Below are 25,756 nucleotides of genomic sequence, written 5' to 3'. Positions count from 1 at the left end.
CAAAAATTGAAGTAGCCGGGTTATTTGGGCCATGTGAAAATATAACGTTATGTGTAGGCTTTTTGTCGATAAAAATGCATTAATAGCAGCTTATTCTTAATGTTCTATAACAATTCGTAGTTAGATAGTGTCATTACCTTCTCTTATTTTTACTTGCCTTTATCTTTTACAACAGAACTTGCTCATTTTGCAGACAACTCTTCTTCTGTAGGAACCAATTAAGCTGAGATGTCACACTAATCTTGTAATAAGAATCTCCTTTATTTTCCAAAAGTTTCAGTGGTCCTGGTGAACAAATTCCAAATTTCTAACAAGTTGGCAAACACACAAATTTCTCATTCCGAAGGTAAAGGTTATACCATTACCATACAACACCAAATTCTGGAAAAAGCAAAATTACAAAAAAAGAAAATATATATTGACCGGGAATTATATAGTAGCCAAGTGGTTAGAGCGCATGACTCGCAATAAAGCGGTCCGTGTTCGGTAACCAGTTGCGCTACCGTTGGAATGCTCACTTTGAGCAAGGCATTAACAACGCTTGCTAAGGTTCAGTCTACCTGGTAAACAGTTTCAAGTTCGGGCAATATAAAACCTACTAAAAATATGTTACAAATAACAATCGGCCCAGGATAAAAATTATCATATAACACTATATAAAAATGGTAACCGGATCTGTAACCGCTGACGGTAACCGGGGCTGAAGTGATGAGTAATCATCTCTGCATCGATCCTTTAACGATATTGAAAATGTTCCATCATTCTTTAGTTTCCGTAATTTGGTGTTGCGTTCCTCAGTTTCTTCATTCCGTAAATTAATCTTGTCCATTTCTAAGTTTCCAACGCGATGCTACAAACTTGCACATTTCGTGTGGGCGGATTGGGTTGACAAGCTTGTTGTAGTAGGCCTAGCTGTAGTTAGGCCTATTATGTGAAACTATGCAAAAAAATTGCGTTTCTCACGCAAGCCAAATTTTCAAAACTTGTCTTAGTAGACACCCAAAAGAGAACAGGTAAAACTGCCAACTCAGAGAAACTGGCATCTTAAACAAGTGAAACATTCATAGCTTTTTACTTGTTTGTTTACTGAATTGAATCAATTTACATATAGCATGTATTTAGAACTACACTAGATTTAGACGTGAAGAAAAAAATGTTTTAAAGATCCAATTACGTCTAAATTGATCGATCTATGAAAAGATTTTAGAAAAATTGATCAATGGCTGCGGCTAAAACTATAACATTTAAGCGTGACAAGTATGAAAACTTTTTGAATAAATATGTAGCACTTGTTGTAATCAGGATTAGATATTGTTTTTCTATAAATTTGGCATACCGTATATGCTGGTGGATAGGCCTACTAGGCTACCGGTTTTTGGGTCCAGAATACTGCTTTTAGCCTATCTAGGTCTACTCGTCGTATAAGCCCATGCCACATTTTGGCCTTTGACTACAATAGACAAATTGGACACCGCGACATGAAGTATTTGTCTGTGAAATTCGCTCACCCTGGCAATACTACAACTTCATAACAATGCATTGTGCTTTCAAACAAAAGACATTCTATAATGTAATCGTTATCAATGGCTATACAACGTCCTGCAAAATTGCCTATACTGACAACTTGCAACGACTACGATGGCCAAGTAAACTCATGCGAAATGGTGAAAGTGCAATGCTGTAACTGCAATCAAGAACTATCTTGATGCAATGTTTATTGAGCGTTGGTTAAGGATGAACAACCTACAGTAAGTCAGTTATATCAGCAGTAATGGTTTTATGCTGTCAGAGTGAAATTTTTTTAGGAAACATTTTATATGATACTTGGCATATAAGCCAACTGCTAATTTTGAGATGATTTGAACAAGCTCAAAAGTGGCCCTATATGCCGGCATATACAGTATCTATTTCTAAATTGTCATGTCAGAGTTGGATAATGAAAGTTCTGGATTAAAGAGGTGAAATGTATAGGAAGAAATCTGTGCCTAGCAGTTTCATGTCAGATAGCGAGGATATTTTTTTCGGGGTTTTAATGAAAGAGGCTTGACTGTATTTCACATTCTGTATTTTTTTGCATATATACTGGTCTTTCTGGCCACTGGCATTAAATTCAATAGCAGGCGCTCTGTCAGTTCTGTAACATTTTACATGCCATATTTGGGTATTTCATGCAATAGGTTTTAGTAATTACTAAATATTAATATAATATGATATGATGACATATGATAACATACAGTATAAGGTATGATATGATAACATATTAATTAATATGAGTGTAATTTCTCTATCAGAAAGCCTAATTATTTTATTTGCTACAAATATGTTTTCCAAAATACAATGATTAAGCATCTTCACTAAAATAAAACTTTAGAATTTTGACAAGACCTGAATTTGTTCTGTGTGCTTTTTTGAAGTAGCGTGTACTTGACGGAAAAGGTTTACTCAGGTTACATGTTGGTTGAGTTGGTCATTTATAAATAGACTCTTTTCAGATTACAGCCGACATCTTGTTTTGGGTGGCAAGATTTTTTTGATCGCATATACTCCAAATACTACCCAAAATCGGAGCATTAGAAAAATGTGAGAACAATTTTCAAACCCTTATTTCTCATCTAAATCTTTGTTTTGTCATTATTTTAACCTCAAAAATGAATTCTTTGGTCCGAAAATGGTAAAATACATATTTTCATTGTAAAAATCCTTCAAGGCAAAGAATTACAACCAAAAAATGAACATGTAAAGTGAAAAAATAGTTGCGCTCACCACCTAAAATCCTACTAGTGGCCAAAATTTCAAAATACTGTATCTCGGTCACTGGTGGAGGTATTTCAAAATTTTTTATTCCTATATTCATAATTATTTAATCTTTATCACATATACAAAAACAAATAAATCCCTTTCCAGTGGTTACAAAATTTAAAAAAATTGATGATTATAAATGGAATGACCCGACCCTCTTTTATTCCGTTTTGTAAATTCAATTAATATCTTGCTTGCGAATTTGATACCCCTTCCTAGTAGATGACAAAATGATGTAGGGCACCAAAGAAATTCTTTCTTAAGGCTACAAGTGTAAAAGCATAGCATAAAAGTTTTGAAAATATTTTTTTGTATGAGTACAGTAAAACTTTTGTTAACTCAATGGTCGCTATAACTACCGGTAATATATTCAGCTAAATTGTTCTGATGAAATGCTTTGCCAATTCGGATTACTCAAAATACCGTAATGAGTCACTTCAGCTCTAAGTTAGCAACTTTCACTGTAAATTTCACTAAATTGATTCAATTATGGGTTATAGTGAAATGTTTGGTACATCTTTGTAGTTTAGTTAGCTATCAAAGATATGTTTAATGTGACCATATTATTTGTTTTTTAGGTTTTGGTGTAGTGTCAGATATATATTTGATGACATGATGACACAGTATAGAAATACTTTTATGGTATGTAATCAAGCAAAATTTGGCAAGTTTTTAATCTTGATGTCTTCATTGGTGGTGTGCACTGTTGTAAATTATGTACTGGTCCAACGTAAGGTGGTCTAACTTAACTCTATAGCAGACCACATAAAAGGGTTCTGTTATTTTAAACCGTTTATTGCAAAAAAATACATATTGGTTATGGACCTCTTTGACTATACTACAATTGGTATTATTCCCCATAAAAATAATTTGATTGGTCGATCACTAAGTGACTGGTTGCTAATTTAAAGGAAATATTATTTATTGTGAAGAGTCTATTCCAACAGGCAGTTTCAATATCAGGATTGTTTTTGACTTCTGAACTAACAATTGTTGATTCTCAGGCGTCAATTTCAGGTTTTGCCATGGCCATATTACGTCAAACAAAATAACCAAAATCTAGCCATCTTGCTATTGGTTTTGTTATGAGTTACCTACTTAACTGTTATAACGCCAATATTATACAGATGTTAGTGGGCCAAATAAAATAGCTTGGTGGACCAAAAGTAGCCTGCAGACCTGCTATTAGACAAAACTGTTGTGAAGTTTAGTTCACATAGAAAATAATATTTGCTTTTTGCTTATATTATGGCTCTTGTTAAATTAAACAATTTCTTGTTTCTAGGGCAATGTGGGATTTGAAGAATTAAAGAGGTATTCCAGACAAGGAACAGAGTTTGGAAGGGAGATTGTTAATATACTAAATGAAAGGTTGTGTATTTGTAGCATAGGATGTCTGGTTTTTAAAGTGACTGGCTCCATAATTGAATTCGGAATGTATTGTAGATTTTTGGTTTGTTGAATATATCAATAAAAAGACAATGTAATTGTGCCTCATAAAAGGTTCAAAGGAAAAAAGCACTAACTAATGTACGAGTGTATACTGTCCAATGCTTGTGTTTGGTTGGTTGAGTGTTAGATTTTTTGGTCTGTTCAAATTATACAGATAGTATGTGCATAGTGATTAAGGCTGCCCAAAGTGTGGTCTGCAGAAAAAGGCCCTTGACCAATCTGGCAATTAACGTTGATGTAATTGAATCCAATTATGTGAAACAAGATTGTCGGTTAGTTCAATCATGTTTTCCAATATGAACCGTCAAAAAGCTTGGAAATAAATTATGTAGCAGATCTGATATTGACTAAAAGGCTTGTAATTCAAAATTTCAGAATAAAAAGTTTAAGCCTAATTTTTGTGGCCCATCAAGGCATAAGAATGTGTAAGTAGCTTTTCTGTTGATCAACATCAACCAAATGTCCAGAGTCTTAAAGCTTCTTAACTTGTGATTTAAATGTAATATGTACTTTTCCTTGTTTTTGGTATTATGAGAACATTAAATACTGTAGAATATTATTATCATTCTCATATAACTGTATTTGTAAAAATGATTGTGGTTTGTATGTAATTGTTAGCTCTAACCGTGTTTGAAGTTTGACTAAAATAAGGTTATGCTGATAAAAAATGCAACAAACCAATCTATAAATCAAGAAGTCTTTTTTACATCATTGTCAGATTTGAATGAATGTGAACAATGTACGGGGTTGAACTTTAACAGTTTTGCGATTAAAGATGATAATTGCCCTATTTGCCCGTTTTAAAGTAATTATAAAATTTAAGTGACTATTATTGATTTTGTATTTTAAAATAAATTTATGTAAATTACTTGAATCTTATAGTAGTGTACATGAATAATCACGTATAGATCCTTAAGATCAATTTAAATTTGGCATGTTCAGTCAGACCTATTAAAATGTTGAATGCATAGCAATACCATCATAGGTCATCTATGTATCGTACATAATATACAGTACAAACTACTGTACACCGTAGCAGAAATCTTCAATTGGTTAGTCAATTGAGCTATCGCAGAAGGACATATTTAATATGATAGGGCACTATTTAGCATTCACAATAGGATGAAAAAAGCTTATGTAAATATTTGATTCTGTAACCTCATATTGATAGGCTGGTAGTTTAAAATGAAGTGACTTGCTATTATGTCGATCACAGATAAAACGTGTTTTTACAATTGTGTATTTAATGTACCTTGGCGATATCTATAGAATAAAAGCGTTGATAAATGTATGTGATTCTTATTCAGGTTTTAGTGGAATATTATCAAGTGGAGTAAATGTTTGTAGTAGTATAGAAATTCATTTGGCATCCTGACCTATATAGCCTATACATGGAAATATTTTTGTGTGCCTTTCACACTTTCCATACATACACTCTTTATGTTCATTTTGATACTCAAGCGTTTACCTATTTTTTCACTACTATTTTAAATCATTACTCAACTAGATACATTGTGTCTGGTTCAGTTTTGTGCTCCAATTCAAGATGGTGTATTGAGAGATTATGACATCATTACTCCTTCCTTTACAGGTCTTCATATTGGCATACAAAAGTGACTTGACCCCATAATAGTTGTATGCTTTTGCAGTGTTAGTGCATGTTATTTTAAGAATAACCTTTACAGGCATAACATAACCTTTGCAACATATGGATGTTATGCATGCATGCTTTGATTTCATAAATTTTGAATGGGATGATATTTTTATTGTCAGGGCGCAATTGGAGCAGTATTATGCAAAAGGTTTAAGGAGATTAGGACAAAGAATATCCAAGGCCACTTCATTGTTGTTGGGTTCCGGTTTGACCAATGCTTGGAAAACTGTTGGTGTTGAAATGGAAAAAGAAGCAGAACTTCACAAGTAAGAAAAGCTTTTAACATGGTTCTAAAAATATGCAGCTACCTCGTAACTTAAATGTCACTACTGATTTATATGTTTTTCAATGTTTAGTGAAACTGGTCAATTTTTGATTGAAGATTGTATAAAACCGTTGTCTATGCTAACGGAAAAGCAAGTTAAGCCCCGAAGAATGGTAAGCATCTATTTTCATGTATATGAAAAAGTTTGCTTAAGTTAATGAACTTAAAGTGAAGGGCTAGTTCGAAAACAAGTTGATCTCATATTAAAGAACAATATTAACTGAACGTTCTGGTAAAATATTTTTGAAAAATAATTCGTGGTTAGGTAGTTATCAGCAAAAGAAAAGGGCAAAAAGTCTCAGTTTTTGGCCTTCTTTGTGATGTAGATCAAGGGTCTTGTTATGTCATAGATTAGTCAAGTTGCGACAATATGCTGCCGCTTGCACAGTAATCAACTTGTCAGAAGTGTAGGCTATAGGGGTTTAGCCTATGTCCAATTAGGCACCATGTGAAGAGATTAGCAACGTAAAGCATTGAAATTGAATAAATTACGATTGTTTTAAACAGAAAAATCCGGTAGCCCAATCATTTGCATCTGTGAAGTTATGCTATGTTATGGACCGGATAACCTACTTGTCAGAAATGATACTGTAGGCCTACTGGTTGCCGTTGTTGGACTGTAGGCTGTCACCTATTAAACTGTTGGCAGTGAGAGAAATCTATACAGCAGTAACCTTGCCCTTCTTTACTACAATAAATTTTAACTTTTTGTACAATAATGCGTAATTAAATTAAAATTAAGTAATTTAAAAAATTAAAAACTACTTGAGTTCTTCATACGTCAAAATTTGTCAAAAAGTTTTTTAATGTCAAAATTTGTCAAATTTTTAGGTCAAAAACTTTCGTTTTTTAGGTCAAAAAATAATCGCCCTAGTTATTACCTATGACATCACAAGAGCCTTCATCTATGTCACAATTAAGGCCAATTTTGCGATTATCTTTTGCTTATAATTACCGAACCACGAATTATTTTTCAAAACTATTTTACCAGAATATTCAATGAGTAGTGTTCTTTCATATTAGATCAACTTGTTTTTGGACTTGCCCCTCACTTTAAGTACCTCAGTTATGAGATGAGGACATACATAAATGTTTGACATTAACTGGTGTAATTTGAAAGTATAGGGAGCACTATATTTGTGTTTACATTATAGATGGAGCAGCAGGTAGAAGGAACAGGGAAAACGTGGACAGACAGATACAATGAACACCAAAAAGTAATTAAATGTGTGATATGTAAATATTGTGCTGTGTTTAACTTTTATGGTTACATTATTTACATGCTCATGGCTAACCATATGCTATGTGCAATTGGTTATTAGATATTACTGGTAGGGTATTAAAGTGGCTTGCTCACTGTAATTTTGCTACTCACAGTGTTGACAAAAAGAAACACATTTCATAAAATTATAAATATGTGTTGTAAATTTTGAAGGTTAAAAGGCGTCTGCATACTATTATCAGGGAAAATGAATCCATGATAGACCAAATACATGGACCAAGACCAAAAACAGACAAAGATCAGCAAAAAGTAACCAAAATTTTTTTGTGTAAACTGCTATATTGTACGATTAGTTCCTAACATTTTACATGTTATATTTATCAAATTAAACTATTCAGTTAGTTGCAAAGCAATTGAAACAAGAAGAAATTGTATTTCGGGCGGATGCAGAATATTACAATTCTCTTATCCAATTGGAAAGAAGTAGACAGGATTTTGAATCTGCCAGTTTTGAGTGCTGTGATGCATTTGAGGTTGGTGCGTTTGCTTTGCATTTTACACAAACGTTCTCTGTATATATACTTCGTAGAAACAAGAGAGCAATAGATTCTTGGTTCTCAAATTGATTTGACATTTCAGGATATGGATGGTGACAGGTTTCGAGAGCTGAGTCGTGTTCTTAGAAAATATGCTGATAATTTGTACGAAATACCCAGCAGAATGAAGACGGTTTGTTATAGTAATTACTTTAAGGGGTGGTAATACAATGCGAAGTATTCATTTTTTGAATATTTTGTAAAAAAATAATTGATTTCTATTTTCTTTATATACAAACTAAATTGTGTTATTATGCAAGTACTACTGTAGTATGCACTGCTGCAGTACAATTACATTCATATGTCTTTATATCCAAAAACTATAAAAATTTTCGGAATAAAGATGATATCGTAAGTTCACCGGTATTGCAATTTATGCTTGTTTAATAGCTTTTAAATGAAACAGTTTTCCAACAAATTCAGTTTATTTATAGCTTTGATAAACTGCGTAGTTTTTAAAGGGCAGATTTTTGCGTAGATGTGTCGAACTATCGATGATGCCACAGAAAATTTATCTGCAACGAAAGAAGTTTCTGTTGTCAGTGAAAAACTTCGCGGTGCACCTTACACAGCTGAACAACTTTTATGCGATTACTATGTGAGTAGTTTGGAATTTTTCCCACATTCCGTCATTGATTAAGTTTTTCTATTAGGGATGTTCCAAATCAAACTCAGAATCGAACATTCACACAAATATCGATGATAATCATTATTTTCAACAGTCTCAATCTTGTTAGCAAATTCGGGCCAAATTCGTTATTTTGCATGATGTAAAAAGACAAGAGCAAAGAATTCAATATTTCCATTTTATGATTGATTATAAAGATAGGAAAATAGATGTAAGAAACGTGAGTAATTTCATATAAGTGAAAAACGTTGCCTTTTTAGTGATGGTTAGGGTGATGGATTGTTGATGTTAAACATGGGAAAGCTATGAATCGGCCGCTTAACCGATGGTTGGCATCGAGTCTTTGTCGCCGATGCATGGGGTGATGTTTTGTAACCTTTGACCTTTCTGACACTGATTTTTCGTCCTTTGTTAGCTCTCTTAACAAAGATCGACCGACAGACCAAAACGAAATTTGAAACAAAAATGCACTGCGTATGCGTATCATATGGGTAGCAAAGGCGCGCACCGAGATAAATAACAAATGGTATGAAATGTTGCTTTTGTGAAAGGTCATAAACATTGGGCGATGTCGATGTTCATAAGGACCGATACATCGGCATCGGTGCATTACTAGGATGCATAAATAGTATTTTATCATTGACTAAAAAGGGGACAGGTTCATGCATGATCCATTTGCTCATCAGGTACTTTAAAGAAGTGAAATGAGTAAGGTCGGCAGATTTTAATTTACGTGAATATCAAAACTATTATTCATATTCTCAAGAATCCATTATTTTCAGTTTGGCACATTGCTACATTGTATAACAAATAATTGTCTATTGTTTAGCTTTAACCTATATCGATTCTTTATATTAATTGAAACACTGAGTAACTGCTTTCTTTTAAATCTACAGCAAGAAAACTTCAGTTGTCAGATGAGCATTGATCGTCGCCGTGCTTCCGTGAGCAAACTTCTGGAACGTTACATCTGCGACTCACAGAAAGAGCGACAGCACAGAGATGGCTTGGTTCGGTTAGAAAAAGTTTCTAACGATGACCTTACTACAAAACTTGAGCAAGTATGAGCATTTGATATACTTTTACTGAAGAAGCAAGTTTATTCGTCGACTCCACTGATTTGCCATTTCTTTACCGAATAATGTTTCACTCAGTCATCAGCCCTCTTAATGTTTTTCGATGTGATTCGATACAAGTTGGGATGTACTCTTGCGTCACTAGATGGCAACGCACAGCCGCAACATCCCTTAGCGAATAACATTGAGCATCATACCGACAAACAGGTTAGTTTTGCAGATAACATAATAACACTTACCACTTTTAAGGGTGAAACAAGTCTCATGTGGAATTTGAATTTCATACATGGTTAAAAGGCTAATTGTCCGCATACATTTACAGGGAATAATATATTCCATGTTGCGTCTTCAACCTGGTGAAGCTGATGAGAAAATGAAAAATTCAAACAAAAGTCGAAGCTCTAAAACCAAATGTAAATTTGCAAATGCATGTATAATCGCTAGCGTATGAGTGGCTTTAAACGAACTAAACTCATACACCCATTTCATACGTTTCATACATCCATTCTCTGCTGTTTTAATTAGCAACAAAGAATCACGCGCCAACACCACATTCCAGCTCTTCGAGCTCCCACACAAAAAAGAAATCTTCGGACAGTGGTATATGTAATTAAATAATTATGTGTGAATGTATGTGTGGCAATAGGAGCAAGCAGTTTGTTTGATTTCGGTTTACAGCAATCAAATATTTATTTGTATTTAACATTTCACTGACACTCAAACCAGTCGTTTAAATGTAGCGATCTCCAGTTAAATGAGTTTTGCTAATGCCGAAGAACTTTTCAGATCGCCGTCATTCTTCAGATAGAAGAAATGGCACAGCACCATCATCAGCAAAAAAACATTCATCCAACCCCATAGAAAGTAGAAATTCATCATCTGGGGAAAGCAAAAAACATTCCTTTTCTTCTGAAGAAAGTAGCAAATACACTATTCCACCTGCAACACTCACGCCACCAGATAGTCATAGTAAGTTACAGATTGCAATTAGAGTATTAGACGTCAAACAGATGCATAGTTATTTTTGAAGCTGGTATACTTTATTCTTATTGCAGCATCCGTTGACGCTGATGAATTATGTCGCTGTGTTGCGATATATGATTACGCTGCTACAAGGGAAGATGAATTGTCGATTCATGAAGGTATGTTATGAGGAACGTAATAAGTAATAACTATGATTTCTAACGTTTGATTATACTGGCAGTATGGGAAATTGTGACATAGTCAATCTTGCGTGATATTTTATATTAGCTTGTAAGCTAAATTCTGGGTTCTGTGCATTTTATGCAGGTGACGTCATCAAAGTGTTTGAAAAGGGGGCTGATGACTGGTGGCGAGGTGAAGTGAATGGGAAAGTTGGTTTATTTCCAGCAAATTATGTCGATGTGGAAATCAGTGTTTGAGTTGAATGTCGTCCATTCCAACAGTTGTATTATATAGTACAGTTCGTTGGTAATGCAAAAAGTGATGTGTATTAATCATAGTAAGCTCATTTTTGAGTTGAGGACTTACATTTTCTACTCTTTGTTTGCATTATTTTATAATCGACTACTTTTCATGTAATTAAGGTTGCAAGTTTTCTCACCAGTAGTTCTTCTTTTATATGCACTTTTTATTGTTATAATATTTTTAAAAATTCTTTTATGTGTGTTTTAGAATTGAGATTGTATAAAACTTGTGCTCAATTTCAAACAGTTTAGCAGTTTATATTTAAGTGTACTTACTACTTTTACATCAGGCTGAGTACCACTTTTAAATACTGTGTATATAATACCATGTATACTGTAGCAACTTGCCATACTTAAGTTCTGACTTAGAACGACTTGGACATTAATGATCCAACATGTTAGCCCATAACTTGCTATAAACCTTACTCTGTGAATATTTCATTATTCAAAATCTTAAGGATAGTTTTTCTTATTTCCAAAGGTTTTGCGTAAGTTCAGTATTTGTAGGTTGCATTCAAATGAAAGTCATACAATCATTTTCATTACCTTTTGTTTTGGTGGTGCTGCAGTGAACGTGTTGGTTTTACAACCTTCTCAGTGATGTCGGACTATCATTGGTGTCTATGGTGCATTTTCTTTGCTTTCATCATTGTGCCTTTAACAATTTTGGCGGTCCATACCTCAAAAAAATGTTATAGTCATAAGAACTATTTTCTTTGATGAAAACTTACGAATTACTGTGTGGCTCAATAATTTGTGTCGTTATAACACTGCCTTGGTGGCGTAAACTTTTTTTACTGGTAAATGCGTGTATTTCATGGTCGATTACTATATGGCTTGTATTACCGTTTCATCATAATTAAACCATCTTGAAACTGATATACCGATAGCTAAAATGGTTTCTCCCTTGACCTATGCTGGCTGATACCAGTAAACATACGCAGTTTGTTGTTTGAAATATCGCTTGCGTTCATTGGGGATGTTGCTGATGGGCCGTTGAATTGCAGTCATAGACTTTATTGAATGGAGGTTTAGGAAGAAAAGGTTATGCATAACCGTTTGTAATGAAATTTTGCGGCGCGAAAAATGAAGGTAAGTTGGTTATTTGGCAACTTGGAATTTATTTCTAAATGAATTTCAACTACATTAGAACTGAAATTTTGATTTTTGTTATGCGTAGGCTACACCAATTTAGAGTCGTAGAAATTTAGTAGTTTTCTCGATTAACTGGAAGCATAGGTATATCCGTAAGGGGTTTCACTGTTTACACAACAAACTCCCTATCCCACAGAGCTGAACTGGACCTTTACATTGAAGGTGCGTATTTGGAAATCACCTGGCAGGCAAAATTTCAGAGGGCGATCTATAGTTAGGCCTACTTCCAAAAGTCTCTTTTGTGACCTACAAAGCGAAAGTCGGGATAATGAGCGACCAAAACACTACAGTAACGTGTCGAATATTTTTACCATTGGTGTGTGGAGCGCGAAAAGAATCTTTCGATGTTAACCTTTTTATAGCACAACATAACAAGACATACGCTCATAAACAATTAACGAGCTGAAAAGAAATGGTAAAACCCGGAAGTTTGAAAAACTAAACTGCTATTGATTACGTAACCAATAGCAGCCAGTCACTCGCTGAGCAGCAAGCAGTAGCTGGGTGCTACTGGAAAACAGCAGACTGCGGCACCCGCTCTTTTGGTTACGACTCCGTCTCATATTTTGATAATGATGACACACGTTATAAGGTTAAAGGTTCTTTTAACGAAATCTTTTGAAAAATTTACAGCATTAACATGTAGTCAAACAAGTTTAGTTTTCAATGAGGAAACGTTTGGATTTTTGATTTTGCACACAACTTAACCTATGCTTTAAGATAAATACGTTGTGCATGAACAATATTTGCATAGTTTGTAAATTTAGCTACGTACGTACTGGTTGTTTTTGAATCAGTATTTAGGAATTACAAGCATAGGGCTACATAATTTTTGCAGGGGCCTAAATTTACCTTCAGGCCCGGGCCCCTATTGTGCTCTACACGACCCTGATTAGGTTGAGAGTTCTAGGTATTATCCAATCAGTATTAATCGTCTTAACTTCATGAATATTTTACAAAGGTGTAGATATAATTTTCGAGTTTTGTAAATAAGTGTGCTATGGAAATCGAGAGTATTAGCATGGAGCCAGAAGTCTGTGTAGACATTGCTTTCAACCAAATTATAGATGACAAAGAAATGACCGAGGATCGCACATGGGTAGGCCTATAAGGAATGCTCAAAGTCATTTTCAACACTGCGTGGGATGAATATCCATGAAAGTACAAAACACCCAAATGAAGCAATGGGCTCTACTAAACTTGTACTATAGAAGAATGAGCAGGAGACTCTGTGGATGAAAGCTTTCGGCAATGTGTTAGATTTTATAAGTCATGCGTATAACCTGCAATTTGATGAGAACCTTTGCAAGATTATACTTTACATATTTAACTCAAATTTAACCTTGCCTAATTTTACTGTAAGATACATCGCTATGCTTCACAATAATGCATGAAATCCTGGTACGAAAGCAGTTTTAAGCGAACTACTACCTCTACTCATAGGGCTCAAGAAAGAGCAATTCAAACAAAAAACCAACCATTGCACCAACAACCTTGACCGAAAACGAAAAAAAAGTATGCAAGGATATTGGTTGACAAATCCTTCGAACGCTGTATTATAACAATGGTGATGATGTAGGCCTATTGTTGCACTTAAGTGGAGAAAGTCCAACGGTCAGTAAAAATCTTTGGATGTTTAATGACATGGTTGAGAAAATCTTTTTCGTGACTGAGTCAAAAATGAAATTATTTCTGTCTCAATCCACAAAAGAACTTGGCCCTGGGCTTGTTGCTAAAGAAGTTACTGAAGTAGAAAAAGAAGCAATTTTCTCATGGGGACGAAGTTGTTCACATGTTGCAAAGAGTAAGCACATCTAAACTATATTTTGTAACATTATCGAAAAATATACTCGTACTCGTGGCCATGCTTTTGCAAAACGGCTGACTCCACCCAAATCAGAAATAAGGATCATTAAATGACATGTAGCCTAAATAGCTTATTACAAAATATATAGCAGAAAAGGTGGACGGTAAAATTCCTAGCGAACCTGTAGTAAATTTCTTTCATATTTGTAATATGACGTCGATAAAACTGTCGCCAACAACAAATGTATTCAATCGTCCAGTATTCAAATAAACGGATGACAATTTCAATGGCCTGTACGGGTAATTCCATCTTTTGCAGGTTGCTTTTAGATTTGTTTAACCCATGAGTGCGAAACCAAGGGTAGAGTAATTATTTGGATCCTAAAGTATATTTGATTATCCAAGAATGAGAAAACTTGTTAGTCGAAAGCTACATTATGGTTAACTAAAAGAAATTTAGACCTTAACGAACGCCAAAACTAAGCCAGTACCCAACACAAAACTTGTTGTTAGTTGTTTTAGAAGCATGTGGCGCCACAACTACCAAACGTTCTAAACGAAAACCAAACAAAGTCGGGAACCCCTTCCTTTTTCAGTTTACAGTAATGATTTAAGATTGATCAATGAAATCAATTTTTAAAAAATCGAAAATCCATTATGACTGTTGCTTGATGTCATAAAGTCAAGTTTTCTGGGTTTGACGCAGCGAAGCCTAGTCCTATGCTGGCTAGGAGCCTGATTCCTAATCAGTAGGGCAACCAAAAGTCAATATGGTCAATTTTTTTTTACCTGCTCAGAATGCTATGAAACAAGCACAAAACAAGTTTCAGCTTTGTACGACGTGTGGTATAGAAGTTATTAGGTCAGATAAAGTCAAAATGTTACGTTAGGTCAAAATACGGTCAAATTGTTTCGTTAGGTCTTTTTTTTAGGTCAAAATCTATTAAACTTGTAATTTTGTAACCATTTTGTAATATTATTCTTCCGTTTTTCTCTTTTCTTGTACCGCAAACAATTCCAGTCCCGCAAATTTTACTTAGAACCAAAGCCACAAAGAGAGGGAAGGCTTTTCAGCGCGTTTGGTGACGTCACGATGTGACGGCATTGCATTTGAAACTGCAAGTTGTCAATCTTAATACGCAGAAACGAAAAAAAAGTCAACACTAGAAAAGCATTTTGTCATTTTTAAATGCAGCTTTAGATTAGAAAGTTGCTGTAGACAGTGTAGAGACTATCAGTATAGCGTTTTTCAAAATGAGGTCAAAATTTAAACGTTTTAGGTCAAAATAAGGTCAATATTTAAACTTTTTAGGTCAAAATGAGGTCAAAATTTACAAATTTTAAGGTCAAAATTTAAAATTTTTAGGTCAAAAAACTGGTTGCCCTACTAATCAGGTACAAAACTCACGATAGCTTTTTCGCTATGACTTAATAACTTACAGTATTAACATTCGTCGCATTTATTCTCAATCTAAAGTCCCGGTACGACACAAACTGAAAGGGAATAGTAATTAAATGGAAACAATAGCAATCAATGGAAATTAAAATTAAGCATACTGTGTCCCCATTAGGTGGTGTGCCAGTTAGGAAAGAAGGAAATCACATAAAATAAAATGAATGAACTAACAGTTTCATTGGTCAACAATTTCATGAATATAAAAAAAATTTCATTTGAACATTATCACAGAGACCACTGCCATGGATGTTTTGTTCTCTTTGAATGAACACTGGACAGCCTTTCAGCATATTTTTATGTCGACTTTGCTTCAATTTAACTTGATTTAAAAATGTTATAAGCTTGATAATATTTTTTATAATTTGATTCAACAAAGTTTTGAGTGCTATATTTAAATTTTCAAGTTATCACCTTTATCATCGAAAAATATTTTGCATTTATGACGTCATAAAATTTAGTCTCGTGACGTGGCAAGCCCTACTTCCTGAGCAGAGTTGCCGTTTTTTGACAACGCCTTCAAAATTATATTCTCAGGTTAGAATTTCAAGGCTCATAGTTTGAGTTAAAAACGCGTTCGTTTAGCTAAGTAGAGGGTATTTTTGTAACGATAGTATGTTTAGTTGTGTGTTACACTGAAGATTAAAAAATTTGTCCGTGGTAATACAGTATTATGTTGTAATGTAAACAGTAAACACACTCTTTGAAATCTTATCATACCGGTACCGTAGCCCCAGACTGCAGAGTTTGGCGTAGGCGCACTCAATACTTTTCATGAGCTTCAGTGCCGCAATTAAGGTACGTTATTTTGCCCTTAATGACTTGGAAAGAGCTTCTTTGCATTTAATTTTTCATTGATTCAAAGATTGAATACATAAAATACAAAACAATGAATATGAAACTGTGTAATTGCGCACTTTGGTCTAAGCATTTTTGTGCACCACACTTTTTTGGTTAGTTTTTAGTTTCATTTTTAGTTGTTTGGCTAAAAATTTGGCCGAAAACGGCCATACTCTGCAGTCCGAGCTGTTGCTTCAGTAGCCCAGTGTTCGGAGCTGGGCCCAACTGTGGTCAAGTTACAGTATAAGGTTATTTCAGTAGGATTGGGCTACATCTTAAGACCTTATTATATTCTGTAAGTCTCATGTCCGCAATAAATAGACTGAACAAATAAATAAGAGCTGCAGCTTATATTGGAAGAAATGCAATAACGCTATTTATTAGAATTATATTTTAGAAGTTGTGTGTATTAAAGTGGTTGCGTGGCATGTTTGTGAAGTTCATCTACTTTAAGTTTTTTGAAATTGTATCATTGATTAGCTGTTGAAAATACAATTTTTTTTAATAAATAAACTGCTTGAAACCATTTGAGCTTCTAGCATTTCTTACTGTGCACTGCAGCTCATGGAGCCCTAGCTTGTCTGGCTACGTTTCCCATGTTGGAAAAGCACCACAATAGGTTTGCATGGCTGTTATGGTGCAGTTATGATAAACTGGAAAGAAGCTTAAAAAATGTCAAACTAGAATTAAAATAGAATTTTGTACCAACGAATAGCAACACTAACAAGAAAAATAACACAAAACAATTGAGGTGTGTTGAGCATCACACCATATCAACCTAATTATTTCATTTAATGGTTTATGATTCACGATAAGTAGACAATGGGCCATTCACAACAGTATTAAGTATGCTACAAGGTGTAACTGTAAGATGTAAAATGAAAAGTTTGTAAACAGTTTTGACCTAACGCTATAAATTTTGACCTTTCTTGACAAGTCAAAAAATAATCGGCCTAATTATTATAAATGGATCTTTTATGGGATTTTCAGGGGTCAATGAGAGCCGCAAGAAGGCTAGCTTGGAGCCGCGGTTGGGAATCACTGTTATAGGTGATAACTTGCACAATGTTAAAATTGTGAAGTTTTTCTGATAAAAATATGTGCATCTTTTTTTGAGAGTTCTCTTGGTTCTAGTGTCAGGTTTTATAAAACTAGGTGTTATATATTGTAAAAATGGGTGGCACCTTTGCAAAGCTGTTTACTACCTTGTTTGGGAAGAAGGAAATGAGAATATTGATGGTGGGTTTGGATGCCGCCGGTAAAACAACAATTTTGTACAAATTAAAGCTGGGTGAAATTGTCACAACTATTCCAACTATAGGTATGGAAATATTGTGCATAAACCTTGACATACGTATACAATAATGTACTGAAGCATGTTTGGGATATCATTTTTTACATTTTTTATGAGCCTGACAACAACTTAAAATTTAGGCTTCAATGTTGAAACTGTCGAATACAAAAACATCAGCTTCACAGTTTGGGATGTTGGCGGCCAAGACAAAATTCGACCACTATGGAGGCATTACTTTCAAAATACGCAGGGTATGTTTGTCTGTGATAGTGCAATGGCACCTGTCGCTGTTTTTAAAATCATACGTCATACGTGTCGACATTAACTTTTGATCAATGAATCATAATTTGCGTTTATCTCTGTATTTCTGAATGAAATTGCAGGATTAATCTTTGTTGTGGACAGCAATGACAGGGAGCGAATAACTGAAGCGAGGGAGGAACTCACCCGAATGTTGAATGAAGATGAACTCCGTGATGCGGTGGTTTTAATCTTTGCAAATAAACAAGTATGCTTACTTGGATGCAGTTTAAATCCGACTGTTCTTAGCAAGAAAATTTTAGCTTGTGTAACGTTTAGAAATTTAGTGAGCAGTAGCTTTATGTTTTATTTTAAATTTGTATTGTATTGTTTCATTAGGATCTCCCTAATGCCTTGTGTGCAGCTGACATTACCGAAAAGCTTGGTTTGAATGCTTTAAGGCAAAGAACATGGTACATTCAGTCAACCTGTGCTACAAGTGGAGATGGTCTTTACGAAGGTTTAGACTGGCTTTCAAATCAACTTAAAAACCTGAAAAACTGAGATTTAAGAAACCCACATTGATGAAAATCCTGCTTAATTCTAGTTGTGGAGCTAATGCATATAAACCTTATGCACATAGACATTATTTTGCAAAGATACTCTGTTTGTGTAGTTATGCTGCTGCAGTTGATTTGTAATGCCAACTTTGAAATGAATTTACCAAGATATGTGATGGTGCTTTGTATTCAGAATACAATGACCTTAGCTCCTCTGTTACTTTTTTGCTGCATCTTTGTTATTACAGTACTTTGCTAATATGCATTAGTTCACAGTTTTTTGTTGAGATATACTGATTGTGTACATCTACTGTTGTGTAAAGCATTTACTTCTCTGATGTATTGCTTGTTTGATTATGTCGGTTTAGTTTATTTCAACAGTATATTTATATTTTTCCGTGTAGGCTGTGTAGGATCTTTCCACATATATAGTTAATCAAACACTGTTGTTTGCCCTTTGAAAATGGGGGGCACATTTGCAAAGTTGTTCTCAAGTTTATTTGGCAAAAAGGAGATGCGCATTTTGATGGTTGGCTTGGATGCTGCAGGAAAGACAACAATTTTATATAAACTAAAGCTTGGTGAAATAGTGACAACAATTCCTACTATTGGTGAGATTTATTCTATAGTAATATCTATACTATAGGAATCTATAACCTGAACTGATACTTCAATTAAAAAAGTATTAAATACGCCATGTTGAATGTATTTTCCTATTGTTTAATTTTCACAGGTTTTAATGTTGAAACTGTTGAGTACAAAAACATCAGCTTCACAGTGTGGGACGTGGGCGGCCAAGACAAAATTCGACCACTTTGGAGACATTATTATCAAAATACCCAAGGTTTGTTTACTGTTTGAGTATACTTTAACATGAGCCTATAATTATAGGCCCGTGTATATCAATTATATAATTAATATATATGTTACATTCATTAATTTAATAACTAACATGCAGTGAAGTATTGCTTTATTTTGTGCCTGCGATGTCCTCACAGTGTGGCATATATGGTGATTATTAAAGTAATTTTCTTATTGCTGATGCAGGTGGAAGTAGGTACTAAGCTTCTGGAAGCTACATTTTACCACCAATATAAATTTGGTCCTAATTGCATATTCCTATAACAATTTAATGGTTTGATCAAAATTATTTTCAAAACTAGGCAAGTTTATAAGGTATAGAAAGCCTAGCAACTAACCCATTTTTGTGAGGATAATGAGTCACTATATTCCTGCCAACACTGACATGTGTATATGTAGTTTACCAATAGAGCTGTTAATTTACCAACACCCCAAAAACAGAAGCCATTAAGATATAAAACTACACTAGCAGGCCAAAATTATGCAAGCCTTATGTCACGGAGGGATTTGACATGATTTGTAAACTCTAGGTTCATGAATTTAACATTATTCACTTTTAAAGCAAAGCATGTATTGCTTAAGTAATAAAAATAACGGAAACATGAAACAAATTACCAGTGGTAGTAAAATGTCCAATGATTGTTGTAACAAATAAAATCAGTGTCAAAGAAATCAGAAACTTGGATTTTTGTATCCAACCACTTACATCCATTTCGTGCGTTTGCAGGAATCGCAACCTTGTGTTTGTGTGAAAAAGTGATACGAGTGCGTAACGGTTTGGAAAAGAGCGTGCTCATGGCATCGCTTCAAATTTGAAAGAAGAGCATCGCTCCTAAAACAAAGGAGCTTGCTCAATTTCTCATGCACAGCTCTGCATACCAGATATGCTAAACACATTTTGAATAAAGCGCCAGTTATCTCATAGTTTTGCTTAGTGATGGTGACATCAAAATTACCTTCAATTATGTCATTACAAAAGGTATATAATTTTACAACACCTTGTTGTATGTGGTATTTTAGTATTGAAAGATTCAACTTTTAGCTGAGGAAAACATTGCTTAAGATTGGCCAGAAATTTGAGGTTCCAGCCATGATTAAGACCTTGTTTTCCAAGAAGTTTTTCCCAAAGAATGCAAGATTTTTAGGTTTTTTGGGCCTGTCCACCAGGACTACTAATAAAGGAGCGAGTGATTTTTAATGTCTTGCCTAAAAGCATTACAACAACAACAATGCAGCGCAGTTGAGTATCCAGCTCAAGCTGCATCATTGCAAATTCGGCACTTTAACTGCCCCACAACTGAACTGACAATTTGATGATATACTTGATAGCTTCATATCTTTGGGCTCTGTGTTGGGCTTGGTGAATATACGAATTAAGTAACGGAATATTGCTAAAAAAGATGAACTCCTGAATTTTAAACAGTTAATATGACTTATAACCAAATTAATACTCAAACAAGTTACTTTTTTAGTTTCCACCTTATTCCGATTTTGCTTGCAAACAATGTTAAAATAAACAGAAAATTGTCAAGACATGCCATGTAAAGTTAGATAATATTCAACTTGGTGCTATTTTAATAAGTATTTAGGTTATGGTTTTTACATGAATGGATTCCATGTTAAAATAATGCATGTTATTTTATTCACTCCACTATAGGGTTGATATTTGTGGTTGATAGCAACGATAGAGAGCGTTTGAGTGAGGCACGTGATGAGTTAAATCGGATGATCAATGAGGATGAATTACGAGATGCTGTCCTTCTTGTCTTTGCAAATAAACAGGTAATTATCTCTCAGATGCCTAATATGAGTTTGTATTGTCAAGAATCAAGTTTTTTTTATCGGTGAACCAAAACAAAAAAATAAAAAGCATGAAAACAAACAATATTGAGGTCCGAAATTGTTTTTTTGAAATCATGACCATTAGTTTTCATTATTTGTTGCTAGTACAGTAGAATTCGCTTATATCGACTTCGGCTATATCGAAAGTTCACCTATTTCGACACCTTTTTTGATCTCCCAGAGCATTTTGTTCGTTTATACTTTATAGTGACAGTTGTAGCTCTTGTTTTCACTCCCGGGACGTATTCCCACTTACGACTTTATGGAGTTATCGTATGATGGTTTAAGTTGCCTAGTCGTATTTGACATAATTAAGTAGTAGCGCCATATTCCTCCGCATCAGTACCGTTTGCGTGCGTATTACATATAAATACAACTACCATTATTTTTCACGATCTTGTTTGTGTTGTTCTTTGCCGTAATGTACGCGAAATCATAAAATTAAACGGTAGTGCTGATTAGAGTACACATTTAACCCTTATCCGGCCCTTACATTGAACTAAAACCGGAATTTAGGAACAATTTATATTGATTCATCAATATCGACATTTTGCCTACATCAACACTTTTTCTTCATTCCCTTGAGGTGTCGATATAGGCGAATTCCACTGTGTATACTTTATGTTACAGTACTAAACGTTTATGTTTTTGTTAGGATCTTCCCAATGCTTGTGCTGCTGCTGAGATTTCAGAGAAACTTGGTCTCACTAACATGCGTAATCGCCAGTGGTACATTCAAGCAACTTGTGCCACCAGTGGAGATGGCCTGTATGAGGGACTTGATTGGCTGTCCAACACTCTGAAAAATATGAAGTGATTGCTAAGATCCACCAGCACTTTCTTGCTGCTTGCACATATTATTTAGGATTTTGAACGCTGATCCCTGGACTGTGATATACATATCCAGAAGTTACAGTGATTAGTGCCATTGTATCATTGACTTCATTGTTTTAACTTATGTCTTGTTATTTTTGTCTGATTTACAATTTGTGAGGATTGCCTAATGCAAATAAATTTGGTTGTGTTCCCTATGTCCACCTAAAAATATAATAGATCAGTGTCGTCATTATTTAATTGCGTAAAAATGCAAACGTACTTTCATCGGTTGGCTTTCACAATATTCTTTAACGCAGATCGCCACTGTTGTGTTTTGAGGGTAACGAAATCGGAGTCTTTCACCGATAGTGGTGCTTCGTTTTTGCAGTGATTTATTCACTCATGGAACATGAGATAAATGGTAATCGATATTGAACCCATAAGCAATAGTGTTTGGCGTGACGTGAAGTTGAGCCCGTCACTATTGCACTTATCAATGACAAAATACTGTCTATTTAAAAACATTGGTTATGTTATACTAAACCGAAGCTAACTATTTTATTTGTAAAATCATTAATTGGTTATTCTTACGCATTAACTGACCTACCATTAAAGATTTATGGATTTGTTTGTACGTTGCAGTTTGGTTAAATAACTTACTTCATAAGCATTTTTCAGGCAAGACTTGCAGTAAGGTATTTTGTGTACAAATTTCACGCATAATACGAGGTTGGGGAAATAATATGTGTGCTAACCACTCATTAGGTGATAAATAGATGTGTAGTTCGTCAGCACTTAAAAGGCATTTTATGCTGGTGATAAATGGGTGACATATGCAAAAAGTTGATGTTCAATTTAAGGTACATTGTACAATTAAACAATCATGTAAGTTAAGCTAGATTACTGTCTGCTAGGTAGCTGAGTGGTTAGACTTGCAATATTGCTGTGCCGTGTTCGATACCCCATGGCGCTACCTTTACAATGCCATTGGGCAAGGCGTTAACAACGCTTATTGCAGATGAACAGTTCTACTCTAATAATCTTCTTACAATAAAAAACAGACAAATAACTTCCATCAATCACTTGCACGACGGTTAGTTCGGTAGAAGATGATGAGGAATCATCGCGAAGTTTATGACTTTCGTCAGTCTGAGTGTAGGGATTGTGTAATATGTTATCTCTGGTACACACGTTTGTGGCCGTTATTGGCATACTTTTTTGTTGCGCTGAATACTAATTGCTTGTGTGTTGTGCTACATTAGCCTATATAAGATAGGCCTACCATATTTTCATCGCCCAAAAAGAGAACCATTTCGCCAGCTAGTACAATGGAAATAGAGTTTTACGTTCAAAGAATTTATCGCATCTTTTTGTATGATTATAAGCATATACACAAGCAATGCATTCAGCTTCAAAATCATTACGTCCTGTTCTGAAACAAGGATACTTCTGCCGCAGTTCATCAGAAAACACAGTATTCCTCTTTGGTATTATTGCTTAGCTTTATTTAGCTTTTATGGTTGTCTAAATTGAAACAATGATAAGAAAAATGATTAGACCTCATGCTGTCGCCGAAAAGTGATTTGATTTGACTTTGGCCTCGTGTCGAAAAGTCGCATAACCAAACCAGGCGGAAAGTACCATGTACTCAGAATAACTACTAGAGTAAGCTACTTTATATTAACATAAAAATTAAGGAATAATTCCCAAATACCTTCAACCTTAAACATACTGTAATAGGTGAATATAATGGTCAAACGGGCAACAGTTGTCATAAAACTTCGGATAGATCACCCCATTCGTCTACTTTCCGCCCATTAAAATGGTCCAGAGTACGGGAATTTTTCCCATTGTAATGCTTGAAAGTATGCCTTTCTTACCCTAGAGTAAGATATGTGCCTTTGGAATGGGGAGAATTTTACTTCGGCACAATTATGGTTTGTTAACCCCATTCGTCTATTTTTCCGCCCATTAAAATGGACCTGCTTTCAGCAATTCTTCCTGCCATTCGAATGGGAAAATATTACCGCATTTCCACCCATTTCAATGGGCAGAAAGCAGACGAATCGGGTGGATAGATAGTAATCGATCATATACTGCTGTAGCCCTATTGTAGCTTATGCTTATAGTTTGATAAAGCTATTTAAAAAATATTAATAATTTATACAATAAAGATTATAAAAATTTATAACAAGGTATAAAAATTGATAAACTATAACTATAAAAATTGGTATCTGGCCGTCTCTGTGGATTGACGATAATGTTCTTAATACGTTTTCAGACAAACAGTCTTTTTATCGTGAAAGCCGACTTGAACTATGGATGACAGATTGGGCGAGAGCGACTCCAGTCTGATAACACGAAAAACACACCTTTACTCAGAGATAGATTGGGCAACAAATTTTTACTGGGAAAATGTTGAAATGGATCCCAAAAACCCTATTTAAGCAAAGACTTTGCATCCTACAAAGTAGCCAACGTTCTTTGACAGCAGCGATTCCGCGTATAGCACTTGCTCGAAATTGAAATTTGCCAAAACGACTTCATTGTGTAATTTTGTAGCGTTGTGTTTTGAAATGCGTTGATATATGATAAAAATATGTTTCGTTAATTGAAAATGTGGTACATATTTTTTGAAAATGATTGGCAAAACCTTACAACCAATTTCAATATAGCCTTTTATTAGTTTCGGATATTACATTGATAAAATCTATAATGATAATGGAAAAAGTAGACAATTTTAGAAGTTGGATGAATCGATGTTGTATGTATTCTAACGATTGGGATTGGCAGAATTTCGAATTCAACATTCCATAAACGACTTCAAGGACTAGAATAAGCCAAACCCTAATGCTGTTCATCTTAAAAGGTAGTAAACAACGTCATAAACGAGTTGCAGACAGATTTGAAGCAGACAGTTTTGACGAGCTGAGAATGTTCGCGACCTAGAAAAAGTTGGAAAAAAGGTGGCAACCTAGAAAAACTTGGACTAAAAGACACTTTAAAAAAAATCCGGACTTTTAAGGACTTTTTAGCATTTCTCCCTGACGCAGATTTGAACATTAAATTCCCTGACACGTCAGGGAAATCCTGACTATGACAACCCTAGTCTATGGTAGCTAACACAAAATCTACAATAGCCTAATCTGTCACGTAAAATCACCCAGTGGAAGTGGGTTCGCCCTTTGTAACTTGGCAACAAATATAACCACTGTACGCAGTGACTACGTTGCAAAAAACGTTTTGACACAAAAAATTGCCCTGTGGGAAAACATAAGAACAAACGTCCCAAGCGTAATATGCAACGATTAGCCTATGTGCATAATTGTTATTTCCAATCGGTTTTACTGAAAAAAAAAAAAAACAAAGAAACAACAGAGCAAATACAACCTATAGGCCTACATTCAACAATCATAAATGCAGGGCCCACAATTAGTACTGACCAGTCCGCTGCTGTCTTGACCTTTTCTTAGGTTGCATGTCTTTCTCGGTAACACTTTCGCAGAAATAGATTGAATAAACTGACAAACGGTTAGCGGAACGTAAAGAAAAGTAATCAACGTTAATTAACAAAGAAATTTATAGAATTCGGTAAAAACAAAGAAATTAAGGGAAAAATTGTACTTGAGTCCCACAAAAATGATACTCGAGTAGTACTCTGATTAAGTACTTTGCTCGAGTAAAACAGC

At 34.7% G+C, this 25,756-nt stretch overlaps 3 protein-coding genes across 4 annotated transcripts; all 3 read left to right on the top strand.

Moving 5' to 3' along the window:
* The first annotated feature begins 878 nt into the window (after positions 1–878).
* LOC143465501 (nostrin-like) lies at positions 879–12,079 on the top strand. Of its 2 annotated transcripts, none has more exons than XM_076963829.1 (17): positions 879–1,013; positions 3,378–3,441; positions 4,085–4,170; positions 6,025–6,171; positions 6,262–6,343; positions 7,385–7,447; positions 7,666–7,761; positions 7,851–7,985; positions 8,092–8,181; positions 8,527–8,646; positions 9,573–9,737; positions 9,831–9,959; positions 10,075–10,165; positions 10,278–10,352; positions 10,539–10,721; positions 10,808–10,894; positions 11,043–12,079. In XM_076963829.1, the coding sequence occupies exons 1-17, from the start codon at positions 940–942 to the stop codon at positions 11,153–11,155; spliced, it is 1,800 nt and encodes a 599-aa protein (XP_076819944.1). In that variant the 5' UTR covers positions 879–939; the 3' UTR covers positions 11,156–12,079. The 2 variants fall into 2 exon arrangements, with proteins under 2 accessions (XP_076819944.1, XP_076819945.1); XM_076963830.1 differs by lacking the exon at positions 879–1,013 and adding an exon at positions 2,564–2,580.
* A 5,415-nt stretch (positions 12,080–17,494) lies between these two features.
* Positions 17,495–18,952, top strand: LOC143464877 (ADP-ribosylation factor 2). The gene is made up of 4 exons (XM_076962913.1): positions 17,495–17,775; positions 17,889–17,999; positions 18,132–18,256; positions 18,388–18,952. The coding sequence occupies exons 1-4, from the start codon at positions 17,628–17,630 to the stop codon at positions 18,550–18,552; spliced, it is 549 nt and encodes a 182-aa protein (XP_076819028.1). The 5' UTR covers positions 17,495–17,627; the 3' UTR covers positions 18,553–18,952.
* LOC143464878 (ADP-ribosylation factor 2-like) lies at positions 18,952–22,282 on the top strand. Its single transcript, XM_076962914.1, has 4 exons — positions 18,952–19,159; positions 19,282–19,392; positions 21,067–21,191; positions 21,907–22,282. Exons 1-4 carry the CDS (start codon positions 19,012–19,014, stop codon positions 22,066–22,068), a joined length of 546 nt encoding a protein of 181 aa, XP_076819029.1. The 5' UTR covers positions 18,952–19,011; the 3' UTR covers positions 22,069–22,282.
* Positions 22,283–25,756: the final 3,474 nt, after the last annotated feature.

The sequence above is a fragment of the Clavelina lepadiformis genome, chromosome 7 (assembly GCF_947623445.1).
Source record: "Clavelina lepadiformis chromosome 7, kaClaLepa1.1, whole genome shotgun sequence".
Lineage (NCBI taxonomy): Eukaryota > Metazoa > Chordata > Ascidiacea > Aplousobranchia > Clavelinidae > Clavelina > Clavelina lepadiformis.
This window is presented reverse-complemented; position numbering and strand designations above follow the sequence as displayed.

Bases quoted from the DNA above. Each gene is read 5' to 3' on its own strand.
- LOC143465501 (XM_076963829.1), top strand. From the start codon at position 940: ATGCAAAAAAATTGCGTTTCTCACGCAAGCCAAATTTTCAAAACTTGT. The intron at 1,014-3,377 runs GTAAAACTGCCA...TTTGTTTTTTAG, and splicing joins AGACACCCAAAAGAGAACAG to GTTTTGGTGTAGTGTCAGAT. The intron at 4,171-6,024 runs GTTGTGTATTTG...TTTTATTGTCAG, and splicing joins GTTAATATACTAAATGAAAG to GGCGCAATTGGAGCAGTATT.
- LOC143464877 (XM_076962913.1), top strand. From the start codon at position 17,628: ATGGGTGGCACCTTTGCAAAGCTGTTTACTACCTTGTTTGGGAAGAAG. The intron at 17,776-17,888 runs GTATGGAAATAT...CTTAAAATTTAG, and splicing joins CACAACTATTCCAACTATAG to GCTTCAATGTTGAAACTGTC. The intron at 18,257-18,387 runs GTATGCTTACTT...TTGTTTCATTAG, and splicing joins TAATCTTTGCAAATAAACAA to GATCTCCCTAATGCCTTGTG.
- LOC143464878 (XM_076962914.1), top strand. From the start codon at position 19,012: ATGGGGGGCACATTTGCAAAGTTGTTCTCAAGTTTATTTGGCAAAAAG. The intron at 19,160-19,281 runs GTGAGATTTATT...TAATTTTCACAG, and splicing joins GACAACAATTCCTACTATTG to GTTTTAATGTTGAAACTGTT. The intron at 21,192-21,906 runs GTAATTATCTCT...TGTTTTTGTTAG, and splicing joins TTGTCTTTGCAAATAAACAG to GATCTTCCCAATGCTTGTGC.